Source organism: Peromyscus maniculatus, chromosome 1 (genome assembly GCF_049852395.1).
Source record: "Peromyscus maniculatus bairdii isolate BWxNUB_F1_BW_parent chromosome 1, HU_Pman_BW_mat_3.1, whole genome shotgun sequence".
NCBI lineage: Eukaryota > Metazoa > Chordata > Mammalia > Rodentia > Cricetidae > Peromyscus > Peromyscus maniculatus.
Genome location: NC_134852.1, coordinates 191,248,920 through 191,262,823, shown reverse-complemented (window position 1 = coordinate 191,262,823; position 13,904 = coordinate 191,248,920). Strand labels below are relative to the sequence as shown.

Here is a 13,904-nt window from a genome sequence, read left to right as displayed (position 1 = left end):
TAAAAATATTTAACCAACTTTCACTTAGAAACTTCATGTACCTATGAAGAATACATAAAACATATGGTTAAATTTCAAACACATAAAACATAAGCTCATTATATATGGTCAGGCTTTCTTGAAATAAGTTACAGAAAAAGAGATCTAATATATATATATATACTCATATGCAAAAATAAAAAATAAATTTAAATTTATTACACTTTTTTATTTGTGTGTATAAGTATGTATGTTTGGAGGTCAGAGGACATCTTTCAAGATCAGTTCTCTCTTTCTACCATGTGGGTCCTCAAATATAACTCATGTCATCAGGCTTAGAGGCAACACCTATACCCTCTACATCATCATCTCACTGGCCAAAAGGAAGAAACTTAAAAGACTTAAAAAGGTGATAGGGGCCGGCAGCAGTGGCTCAAGCCTTTAATCCCAGCATTTGGGAGGCAGAGACAGGCAGATCTCTGTGAGTTCGAGGCCAGCCTGGTCTACAGAGCAAGATTCAGGACAGGCACCAAAACTACACAGAGAAACCGTGTCTCAAAAAACCAAAAAAAAAAAAAAAAAAAAAAAAAAGGTGATAGGGGAAAGTATCATCCTATAATGTCTTATATTTCATAAAAAAATATAATTGTGTTAATTATATCACTGGTAAATACAGGAAAAAATTATAAATCAAACCTTAAATTCATGTTTAGTTGCTTAGTGTATAACCTGACAAGTACCTTTCCATTAAAAACAAAAGAAAGAATTATGACCCATAAACATTATACTCATACTTAAGAATAGGGCAACTCATTTTTGAATATTTGCTTTAAAAATATTTATTACAAGGGCTGGAGAGAGACCTCAGTTAAGAGCACTGGCTGCTCTCCAGAGGACCTGAGTTAGGTTCTTAGCATCTACATGGGGATTTACAACCATCTGGTCTCTGTGGGCACCAGGCAAAACATCCATACACCAAATTTTATTTTATTTTATTTATTAGTTAATTAATTTGGAGTTTTTTGAGACAGAGTTTCTCTATGAAACAGTCCTGGCCACCCTGGAACGCACTTTTTAGGCCAGGTTGGCTTCAAACTCAGAAATCACCTGCATCTGCCTCCCAGGTGTGGGCCACACGTCCAGCACATAAAATTTTCATTAAAAAAATTACCCAAGGGGGCTGGAGAGATGGCTCAGCAGTTACAAGCACTCGCTCCCCAAGAGGGAGGACCTAAGTCTGAATGGCTAGCACCCACGTAAGAAGTTGGGTGCAGCTGCACCCTCAACTGTGCTTGGCCGGTATCTCACTGCTCAGCCAGTCAAAGGCAAGTGAGACTTCTCTAGAATGTTCAAAGGTATTTGCTTATATATACCTGAGAAAAGGGTTGCCTGTATCTCAGGGTGACCTCAAACTCATTATGTAGCCAAAGATGACCATGAACTCCTGTTTCCTACCTCCACTTCCTAAGGTCTGGAACTATGGAAGCACATCACCACATGGAGCAGGAATTTATTTTGACTTTAACACATTTTCAGGATTATACATACATTATAGCTGAGTCACTAGCTATAATTCATTCCTACAGTCTTAATAGCTGGTGCAGTATCAACTTTCCCATGTCTGTACTGTTAATACCTTCTTTTTTGTTTATTTTTCCATTTCAGACTATAAGTATAAAAATTCATTAGAAATTAATACATGGTAAAGGGGCTCAAATACAATTTTCTATACTCTTTTTTTTTTTTTTTTTGAGACAGGGTTTCTCTGTGTAGCCCTGGCTATCCTAGAATTTGCTCTGTAGACCAGGCTGGCCTTGAACTCTGCCTTGAGATCTGCCTGCCTCTGCTGCCTGGCTCAGTTTTCTATTTTTAATGCTTTACAAAATTCAAATATCAAAGCTAAGGAAAAATGTTTCAAATTAGCACAGACACATAAAGTTGTAAGTGTACATTACTATAAAGAGAAAGCCATGCCAACCTTGAATAAAAGACAGTTCAGAAAGAGGACAGGAGAGTGAGGTAAGCAAATAGGGAGGGGCACACAGGAGGAGGACCATGGGAGGCAAAGGCACTATAGTCCAGCTGATAACCTGAGTGCAGTCTCCAGGACCCACAAGCAGAGAGAATGGACTCCCCAAACAGTCTTCTGGCCTCCACACATAAAATGTGGTATTCAAGTGAATACACATGCACACCATTCATGAAAAATGTAAAAAAGAAAAAAAAAACTGAATACTTTAACAAGTCTTCAGTAGCTAGACCACTGTTTGGCTTCTTGAGGGAAAATTTGATCTAGAAAAACTATAAACAAAAGTTTTGATTGGTTGGTAGGTTTTTTCCAACGGCTTCTTTTTGTAGCTCTCCTGCTTAAAGCCCAGGCTAGACTCCAACTAATCACAAAACAGCAACCTACTTATCTCAGGCTCCTGAGTTATAAAAATGCAGCTGTGAGCCACCACATTCAGCTAGGCAAAAGTTAAGTCCTCAATACATGCTAAACTTTATAATGAAGAGGTTCTGAGCCTTTTTAGGTTAGCAATGTTCTCAGTGTCTTAGTAATTTTCATACAGCATACTCTAAACTAAATGAAATAAAAAGTGATTCCATTTAACAAATAGCCATGTTTGAAGAATTCAGTAAGCATATCTTAATAGACTGCTGGCAATATAGCTCAATTGGCAGGGTGCCTACCTAGCATAACAGAGGCCCTAGGATCAGTCCCCAGTACTGTCTAATAAACCAGGGTGGTGGCACACAGGTGTCTAACTGTTAGCCACTATGGGGATGGAACCAGATGAAATGAGTTCAGAGTCACCTTCCACATCAGCCAGCTCCTGGTCCACCTGGGCTTCAATAGAGCATCTCAAAACAACAGCAGAAGAATTTAAAGAATATCTTAAAAGAGGCTAGAAAGATGGCTGAGTGGTTAAGAATATTTGCTATTATTCCAGAGGACTCACATCTATAACTCCAGTCCCAGGAGATCTGACATCCTCTTTTGACCTCTGTAAGTACCAGGCACACACATGATGCATACAGACATACATGTAGACAAAACACTCATACACATAAAATAAATAATTTTAAAAGAATGTGTTTTGTTTTGTTTTTCAAGACAGGGTTTCTCTGTGTAACAGTCCTGGCTATCCTGGAACTCGATTTATAGACCAGGCTGGCCTCAAACTCACAGAGATCTGCCTGCCTCTGCCTCACAAGTGCTGGGATTAAAGGCATGCACCACTATCACCTGGCAAGAATATCTTAATTCTAAGAAAGCATTAAAAAATAATACACATGACGCTAGGTGTTGTGGTGCATGCCTTTAATCCCAGCACCCAGGTGGCAAAGACAAGAGGATCTCTGTAAACTTGAGTCCAGTCTCATCTAAAAGGTGAGTTCTAGGCTAGCCAGGGATATACAGTGAGACTTTTTCTTTAAAACACACGTGCACACGCACACACCCACGCGCGCACATACACGATGGAAGAAAAAGTTATTTTCCCTTTTTTTTCCCCCCTCAGTTGGCTTAAAACTCAAGATTTTCCTGCAAGGCTTCCTAAAATCCCAAACTAGAGTTACTATTATGCTGATTTTGTTTTACTTTTAATTTACTTCTTAATTTATTTTCATTTTAATCACGTGTATGTGTGTGTATCTAAGTTTACCATATGTGTAGGGGTGCCCTCAGAAGCAAGAGTTAAGATTCCCTGGAGCTGAAGTCACAGGCAGGTCCTAGGAATCAAACTTGGGTCCTCTAGAATAGTAAGATATTTCTTAACTACTGAGGCATCTCTCCAGCCCCCATTGCTTTTGACATTGAATTAGGGGAAGTGGCGGGGGGGGGGGGGGGGGGAAGAGATGTACATGAATCCATAGAGTCTAGAAGACAGTGTCAGAGTCCCTGGAACTGAAGTTACAAATGGTAATGAGCTACCCAATATGAGTGTTGGGAACTAAACTCAGGTCCTCTGCAAGAGCGGTACACATTTTTAACTGCTTAGCCGTCTCTCCAGCCTCCAGATATTATTTTTAAGTAATATACCACAATTGGACAAATGTCTGCTTCACACTACACAAACTCCTCAAATCTTGTTTTAAGATTAGACACTATCTGTTGTGAGATATTTGCATACTGTGTGAAGATATATTACTGTGACTGGTTTAATAAAAAGCTGAATGGCCAATAGCTAGGTAGAGGGTAGAGGTCTTCTGGAGACAGAGAGATCTCTGGGAAGAAGAAAGGCAGAGTCTCCAGACAGACACAGAGAGGAGACAGGAGGTGCAAGATGGAAGAGAGGTAACACCATGTGGCAGAACAAAGATTTAACCACTTTTTTCTTTTTAACATAGATTTTAAAATATGGGTTAATTTAAGTTATAAAAGCTAATTGAAACAAGCTTAAGCTATAGGCCAAGCTTTCATAATTAATAAGAAGTCTCCGTGTCATTATTTGGAGCTAGCGGGACAAAGAAAGACTTGTTATATTTGGTGTCCAACGTGTATCATACACACAGAGCCCACTGCTCACAGCATACAGAGGTGTGGCTCATTAAAGAGGCCCTGATAAGAGCAACTGATGCACTATGCTGGAGCAGGCAACTAGACAGAAACACCTGCCAGAGTGCAGACACAGTACCTTCCCAGAGCTAGCTAGGATGGTTTGGTGCAGCTGGGACGGTTAGATGGAGCCAGCCACCAGAGCCCTGTGGTCGTTTAAAGTTTGTCTATCAGTCAGAGAACACCATAGACTGAAGAAAGTCAGGTCCAGATGGAGAAAACTTCAGAACAGGTAGAGTATGTTTAAAAATGTGCTAAAGAAAGAAAAGGAAATGGGTATAGACAGTCATAAAAAATAGTTTAAAAATAATAAAGTAAAGCTTTCAAAGAAAGAATAAAATAATATTAAAAAAATGTAAAGATGGGAAATACACAGGGTATCTGGATCCTGTATGACACTTTGTTGACTTTGAAGTTTTTAAATGTTAATGAGCAAAAAACAATAGCTGCTGAGAGACACTGGATTATGGGAACTGCTAAATTAAGCCAACCTATGTATTTTAAGAATGTCTTAACTTCAAAATGGAAGTTAGAAAATATGTTGTATTGCGGAGAGATTATGCCTTTGTTTCCACAGGAAACAAAAAGTTATGGTTCTCTTCAAAATTAAAAAGATCAGCTTTGATTGTGGGAGACCTCCTGAGGATCTTAGCTACAGACATGAAGGAAAAGTCCAAGAAAGACTTGGACAGGTGACACATATGCTGGTCCCTCAACATGAGAACAGCTATGAGGCATGGTAAATCTTGTTGGCCACAGAGTCCTCATGACTTATTATTACATGCCATCTTCTCATATGGCATGGATAGAGATTTGTATTACAGTTTGGTTATGTAGTCCAAGTAGACTTACAAAGTTGACAGATGCCTTTTACCTGATCAAACACAGAACAAAAAAAATCATCTTTAGCTGATTTGTGCACACCACACATTCCATACTTTTGTAAATGCAGATAATAGATGTTACCTTTAAAAATTCGTGTGTTTTTAGAAATAAAGGACCAGACACCAAAGAAAACAAGTAGCCCAGGTGACCCAGCCTCAAAATACCTCTGTTGCATTTTCCTCAAAATTCTGCATGCAGTACAATCTCAAAGCTACTAGCTGAGATGATGGTCCAGCCTCACAGACTACTCCAGCCAGGACTACACTTTCCTCTTACACACAGACTGGACAACCAATGTTACAGCTAGTTTTCCCAGGACTTGACCATTATCTCAATTTTTTCAGGGTCCCCTAAAGATGCTGTTGCCTCCAGACAACAGGAAGAAATTTTAAGAATACAATGCCAAATTCCTAAGAGGTGGGGTAGGTGGTTTTTGGTCATTTGGTGGTTTATAAATGTTTGTCATTATTTAGGGGGGTTGTTTGCAAGCTGTTACTGGTCATGGTAAGGGAGGAAACAAACAAGGGAGGTTGGATTTAAGAATCTATTTTTGAAAAAAAAAGGGGGGGTATATGGAAAGGATAGCATAAAAGGGTAGACTATTGAATCTACTTTAAACTGAAAACCAACTACTAATCTCAAATATTTTACATTGGTATGGATTTTTGTATATTGATATAAATTTAAGGTTATTTTCATTAGAAAATACTATTTCTATTCTTGTTTAGGATATTTTTGCATATTGATACTAATTTAAGGTTATTTTTGTTATATTGTATATGTGTTTCTACTCTCATTTAAAGTATTGTGCCTATGCAGCTCATTTGAAAATTTAATGAAACGTTCTTGTCCTTTAAAGCTATTTAGGATAATACAGAAATACAGGTTAATAGGCATCTGTAACAATCAAACTTATAGTCATGTTAGGTATGTTTTCTAGGTCAAATAGAGATCTATTTTAAATAGATAGATGGTCTTCAAACACTTCAGAGACCTTCTGATAACATAGAGCTTTTCTTGACAGTGAGACATGTCTGCTCCTATCAGCATCAATTTACTTCAAGAGAGGATGATGGGCATCGAAGAACCTCCACATGGAGTTTGCTTTCAATGTGGCAGAGCTGGCCATTTGAGCAAGGGGCTGTCCTTGCCTCAACTACTGACAGTATGTTGTCTAAACTGGACAAGCATGACACAAAACAAGGCAACTGCTGAACTCCGCCAAGACAAGGTGGGTCAATCCTTCAAAATTTCAGCTTCACAGAAAAGTCTGTCAGATATTCTAGGCCCATAGACCAAAGATGGATGCCCCAACATTGCAGAGGAACCTTGGATGACTGTCTAGGCAGCCAGATGTCTCTGTCATTTCCTAGGTTATACAGATTATAACTATCTGTAATAAGATCTGATGCCCTCTTCTGGCATTCAGAAATACATCCAGGCATAACACTGTATATACATCATAAATAAATAAATAAATAAATCTTTAAAGATGTTATGCCTCTTTAAAAAAACAAAAACAAACAAACAAAATAAGTTATAAGAGCTAGTTGAGGGCTGGAGAGATGGCTCAGAGGTTAAGAGCATTGGCTGCTCTTCTGGAGGTCCTGAGTTCAATTCTCAGCAACCACATGATAACCATCTGTAATGAGATCTGGCGCCCTCTTCTGGCCTGCAGGCCTACATGCAGACAGAACACTGTATATGTAATAAATAAAGAAAAATCTTAAAAAAAAAAAAAAGCTAGTTGAGACAAACCTAAGCTAAAGGCCAAGCTTTTTTAAAAAAAAATAATTTATTTAAGCTTATCTTATGTGCATTGATGTGAAAGTTTCAGATCCCCTGGAATTTGAGTTACAGACAGTTGTGAGCTGCCATGTGGGTGCTGGGAATTGAACTCAGGTCCTCTGGATGAGCAGCCAGTGCTCTTAACCTCTGAGCCATCTCTCCAGCCCAAGGCCAAGCTTTCATAATTAATAAGAAGTCTCCATGTCATTATTTGGGAGCTGGTGAGACAGAGAAAGACTTTTTACAACTATCATCCTCATTTTAAATCCAATACTATTTTTTTATATAGTATCTGGATTTTCTCACACCCATTTCAGAAAAACCATTGACAATGATAATGCCACTGAAAAGTATTTAGTACCACTTAATATTAAAACAACTTCTTTTTTAACAGCTTACACCCTGTCTGACAAATGTGGGATTCTATTGAGTTTGCCTCAAGCCGGATGGTGGTGGTGTATGCCTTTAATCCCAGCACTCAGGAGGCAGAGGCAGGCAGATACCTGTTGAGTTTGAGGCCAGCCTCCAGAGTGAGTTCAAGGACAGGCTCCAAAGCTACACAAAGAAACTCTGTCTTGAAAAACCAAAACAAATATATATATATAAATATCTCACATGTTTCTTCTGCATCCCAAAGTATGTAGGCATAAATACTGAAAACCATAGAACTATAAAGCAGATATACAAACTACTTACTACTTTAACATTTATAAATGAAATTAATTACAATGTCTTTTTTTTTTAAGGCAGGGTCTTGTAGCCCAGGCTTCCTCAAGCTCCCTATAAAGATAAGGACTTACATGCATGTACCACTACACCTAGTTTATGCACTGCTGAGGGATCAAACCCAGGACCTTGTGCACGCATGCTAGCAAGCACTCTATCAGCTGAACTACATTCTCCAACACAATGGTGCTTTCATTTTTGTTTGTTGTGGTTTGTTTCTGAAACAGAGTCTGACATGCATTCCTGCTTACATGAACTTGCTGTGTTGATTAGGTTGCCCTTGAGTTTGCTGCAAGTCCTCCCTCCTCCCTGTGCCTGCAGAGAGCTGAGATCTATAGGCATGTGCCACCACACCAAGGCAAGTGTTCTTAAAGATCTAAAAACTACTAATAGGATGAAATATAAAAAACAAATAATTATTACTTGGGAAACAAAAGAAACATTAATTCCTTAGAATATGAATAATGATTAAAGTTTTAACATTATTTTATAGATGCTTGATATATTAAATCTGAAAACTAAAACTGGACAGAAGAAAACAGAATTTATTTATTTATTTAGAGACAGGGTTTCTCTACGTAGCCCTGTCTAGCTTAGAACTTGCTATGTAAATCAGACTGGCCTTGAATTCACAGAAATCTGCTTACTGCTATCTCCCAAGTGTGAATGTTGAGATTAAAGGGGTACACCACCATAGAAAGCTCCTTTTAAACAACAATTCAAAGTTTTAGAACAGTCTAAATTGACCCAGGTTGACTGCTTTCCAGTCTCACTAATCGAGTACTGAGTAGCACAGTTTATCAAATAAGATTGGAAGTTTTAGGAATTCCATATGGTTGATAGTACGAATATTCAAAAACTTGGCTCCTAAATCACTAGGAAGCAATTATGAGGCAATGCTCAATGGCACAGCCTTTTAGTACAGGCAGAAAGCAGAGAAGCTTCAAGTTCAGTGGCACAGTCCCTCAGCTTCTGTGTCCCGGGTTCATCAGTTCACAGTAGCAATGCTCACCAAGCTCTGGTAGACAATGTACGCAGTGAGAGTGATTGCCTAAGCTTGGCATCCTCCACCCTTTAGCTACTCAAGGATAACTAGAAAGTAAATCGATGCCTTAGTACTTTAAAGAATTTCCACAATCTTAACATATTAACCAAAAACACTGTGGCTTGTCTTTAAAAAAAAATTAGACAACTACAGTAAGTACCTACAATTCTAAAGTTCGTATCTAGAAAAATGAAAATGGTTAATTTTCAAGAAAATAATGCTCGGGGGCTGTTAGTGGTTAAAAGAGCTTACTGCTCTTGTAGAGGACCCCGGTTTGCTTTCCAGCACCATCCCAACTCACACTCATCTGGAACTTCAGTTCCAGGGGATCTGGTGCCTTTTCATTATCTTTAACCTCTGCCGGTACCAGGCACACACATGGGGCACTTACATACATACAGGCAAAATATTCATATACATGAGATAAAAATAAATCCTTTAAAAAATAACTTTTAAAACCGTTTAATCAAGAAAACAATGCTTCATGTGAGACAGGCCCCATTATGTAGCCTGTGTTGGCCTTGTATTCACTATGCAGCTTAGCCTAGCCTTAAATTTGGGGTGATCCTGCTGCTTTAGACTCTCATAAGCTGAGCTGCTAGCCAAGCGCCACCTCACGTGGCAAATGAGCAATGCTTTAAGAGCTCTGGGGAACTGCACAGTCAAACTGTACTTACCTGCTGAATAATTTTGGATGTTTTCTGAAGATTTTCTCTGGGAGGGACTTTACCAAATAATTTCCATCCAGGAGCACTATGGACAACTGATTTGAGTTCCTTTGTCCTTTTTGGGAAAAGGTTTCTGAAATACAGAAAGTTTACACAAATTGTTTTCCCATAACCAGGGAATTATTAAATAGTAACTTTTAAAGTATTTATTTTTAAAGCTAATTCAAGATACTTTTAAATAAAATTATTCCTATTACTTGTACAAATATTGTTTAGAATAACACAACCCAGTTAAGAAATATCTGACTTATACAGATGTATCAGTGGAATCATTAATACAGATTTATTTTTTTTTCAGGCAGGATATCTAATAGCCCAGGCTGACCTCCAACTGCCTATGATGACACTGAATTCCATGTCTCCACCTCCCAAGTACTGGGATTATAGACACGTGCTACCCTGCCCAGCTATCAACAAAAATACTGACAAGATAAACAATAAGGAAAGGTGAAAGCCATAAATTATAGTCACTTTAAATTCATGACTCAGATACTTGACTACAAAAGCCAAGAATCTGAGATTTTAAAAGCTTAGGTAACATAATATATATATTTTCAAAAACACTCATTCTATTTTGTGTGTATGTGTTACATGTTTAAATATATACATGTGCACCATGAACACAGGAACCTCTCGAGGTCAGAACAACATTAGAACCCCTAGAATTAGAGATGTAGATGGTTGTGAGCTACCATATAGGTGGTGGGAATTGAATCTGGGTCCTTTGTCAGAATAATAAGAGCTCTTAATTACCTAGCTAGCTCTCCAGTCCCAGGTAATAGAATATTTTGAAAATTACTATTTAACTATTTTTAGTAATACTTTTTAAATATTTGTAATACAAGTATATCATCTACTGCTGTCCCACAGTTATTAATTGCTTTTCCTAAAACAACTACATAACAAAACTTTTACAGAAAGGCCAGCACATAATCATGGAAGAAAGTTGTCTCTCATGGAAGATCTAACAAAAAGAAGCAAGGGGTAGATGAAGGGAGGGAGAGACAAGCAATTTCTAACCACAATGCATGGTCTATTAATTGCATGGTCTATTAATTTTGCTTGTTATTACATTTATGATTGATTGATTTTTAGTGTGTGTAGGAGGGTGTACATCCTTGTGTCACTGTGTGTTGTGAGTGGAAGTCACAAGATACCTGTAGGGTTGCTTCGCTATTCATTCTGTGGGTCCTGGGAATTAAATTCAGGTTGTCAAGCTTTATTCACTATGGTATCTCACTTGCTGCAATGGCTGATTAAAGTATTTTATATATATATATATATATATATATATATATATATATATATATATATATATATACTTTATCAACTTTGCTTCATAGCTCCACATTTTTTTCAATATATGCTCTGTGGCAATAGAAATCTTTAAGCATTTCTTTTTTAAAAAATGATATTGTTCAGCTTTCTCAGGAGAGGGCACCTAGAGGATGGTGACTGAGAAAGAGCTTTCCTGGGGTTTCCAGCTGCTGCACAGTGGGCCGTGATATGACACAGTGCACCCAGGAGAACACATGCCCAGACTTTGTAGCCCCTCAGTAAACTGGCAGCCTCATTCCTGCATTCCTCAGCCCTTTCCACGTGGAAACTGACCTCAGCAAAGGCCCTTTAGCACCAGTGTGCCAGTCCTCTCTCCAATCCCCACAAACTCACCTGTGCAATCTTGGCACCAAACAACTTTTGCCAGGCTCTTCCCTATTATGTTCTTTTCATTCTGAAAGTCCTCCTTCTGTTCACATTAATAAACAGAAGAAAATCTCCATTGCAATGGTTTATGTAAAGAATTATTAGAAGTGACACCAAGAAAATTCATAAAACAAAAATAATTATAAGCCGATCTTAATCAAATTTAAATATCTGCACTTCAAAAAATATCACTGTTGCAAAGTGCGCAGTGCATGAGAATTTAGGTCACCCCTTCTACCAAAGTAGAACTAACTAGAAATAACTACTTTAGAAATTCAGAACTTCATCAGCTATTTTTAATAACCAGATAGAGAAGACTACTGATATTTTAAATGTGAAAAATATATGTAAACCAATTGCCATGCCCCATTAGAGCGCCCCCTTCCACTCCTCGTGGCAATGGGATAGTCTTTGTTCCTGGAGTGGCCGATGAGTGCGAGTACCAGGGCAAACAGTGGAGTGACAGCCTTCAAATCATGGCCCTGTGCACTTGGTTGGTCTGGTAGTGCCCTTGGGCCCTGGCACAGACATCATCAGCCCCAGTCTCAGTTCTCACCACAGCAGCAGTTTACACGGGTGTCTTTCCAAACTCTAAAGAAGTCAGGAACCTTTGATTCCCCGTTTTGGAGCCAGAGGTGTAAGAAAAACCTGACCACAGAACTAACAGAACAGAAACCTGTAGCCACATTAAAAAAAATAATAATACATTTTGCAAAAGTAGCTTGTAGAAATAAATGCCAGACTTCAGCAAACAAAAAATCAGCAAGTGCTAAGAAATGGGAGAAACACATTTAACAGTCCCAGAATGTCTAATTCTCAACAACAAATTATAAAAATATCTAGAGAAACAAGACAAAAAACATCTATGAAGAAGCCCAAACAATATGATTATTACTGAAAGATGTTACATCAATCTAACCATTCTAAAAAACACAGGAAGCCATTGACAGCTAAAGGAAATGCACAAGCAAAAGGAAAACACTAACACATAGACATTATGAAATAGGGAGCTGGAGAGATGGCTCAGAGGTTAAGAGCACAGGCTGCTTTTCCAGAGGTCCTGAGTTCAACCCAGGACCCACATGGTGGCTCACAACCATCTGTAATGAGATCCAGTGCCTTCTTTCAGAATGCAAGCATACATATAATAAATCTTTAAAAAGAGAAATTATGAAAAGGAAAAAACAGAATATTCCCTGCATCAAGGACACTTCCAGCATTTAAAAAGAGACATGTAGGAGGCCATGGGAATATACCGCAGTGACAACTAGTGTTTATCAGGTTGACCCACCAGACACATGAGTCTCTGTTCGGGCACCAGATATTGGTAGCTCTGAACACTGTGCCAAATTAATTTGTTTTTTAAGTCATCCAGTCTTTATTTTGCTATGGACTCCCTAGAATGACAATACAGCATACAACATAATATTACTCCACCACAGGAAGGAACAAGTTCTGATACATGCTACTACAATATAGATAAACCTTGAAAACATGCTAATAAAATGACAAATAAAGGAACTAGTGCTATGTAACTCCACTTATATAAGGTCTTAGTTAGGGTTTCTATTGTTGTGATGAAACTACCACCAAAAACATCTTAGAGGGGAAAGAGTTGTTTCCCTTACACTTCCCCATCACAATTCATCATCAAAGGCAGTGAGCAAGAACCAATGCAGATCCATGAACTGAAGCAGCAGTTAAGTGCTGCTTAAGGGCTTTCTCTCTCCATGGCTTTGTTAGTCTACTTTCTTATAGCACTCAAGACCACCAGCCCAGGGGTGACAGAACCCACATTGGACTGGTCCTCCCACATCAATCACTGTAGAGGCCCACAGAGGCTTCCTAGTAAGACCTTACTCAAGGTCAGAGAATCTGAGCTTGCTTTACCCAGCAGGGCTGCATAATGGGATGATTTGGCCATGGGGGTGGTTACCAGGTGTATTGAAGGGTCTGCACTTGGCTGTACATTGTGCTTTGATCTTGAAAAGGGGAGGTCTTTCGCCTTGCCCCTTGGTAGTGTATAAAAAGCCTAGTAGAATAAAATTCAAGGACTGCTAACCTGTGTCTCTGTCTTTCTTATCATCTCTTTCTGTCTTTCTCTATTGTTTCCTCCTTCCTCTCTACTCCCTCCAAGAACCCTTCAACAGGTCAGAGTTGGACTCCAACAGACTCCCACAAATCACTAATTAAGAAAATGCCCTACAGGCTTGCTTACAGCCAGATCTTATAATTTCTCAATTCAGGTTCCCTCCTCAACTCTAGTTTGTGTCAGGTAAACATAAAATAGCCAGAAACAGTAAGATACTAAGAATAGACAATTCATAGAAACAGGACACAGAAATATTACTAGGAGCTGAAGAGGAAAATGAGTTCCACTTCCTGATGGATTAAGAGTTTCTGTGTGGAGTGATAATTTCTGTAAGTAGATAATATGATGATGTACCACCCACCATAAATGTGCTTAATAACACTGACCTATACACACACA

At 38.5% G+C, this 13,904-nt stretch overlaps 1 protein-coding gene across 4 annotated transcripts in view; it reads right to left on the bottom strand.

The window, feature by feature from the left end:
- Nucleotides 1-13,904, bottom strand: part of Tbc1d12 (TBC1 domain family member 12) — a 90,350-nt gene that overhangs the window by 49,225 nt on the left and 27,221 nt on the right. For 3 of the 4 annotated variants that reach the window (XM_042263137.2, XM_042263133.2, XM_076563018.1), the window contains exon 2: nt 9,659-9,782. The exons of the other annotated variant lie outside the window; for it this stretch is intronic. In XM_042263137.2, coding sequence (XP_042119071.1) covers nt 9,659-9,782 — 124 coding nt within the window. The remainder of the gene's footprint in view (nt 1-9,658; nt 9,783-13,904) is intronic. 4 annotated transcript variants of the gene reach the window in all.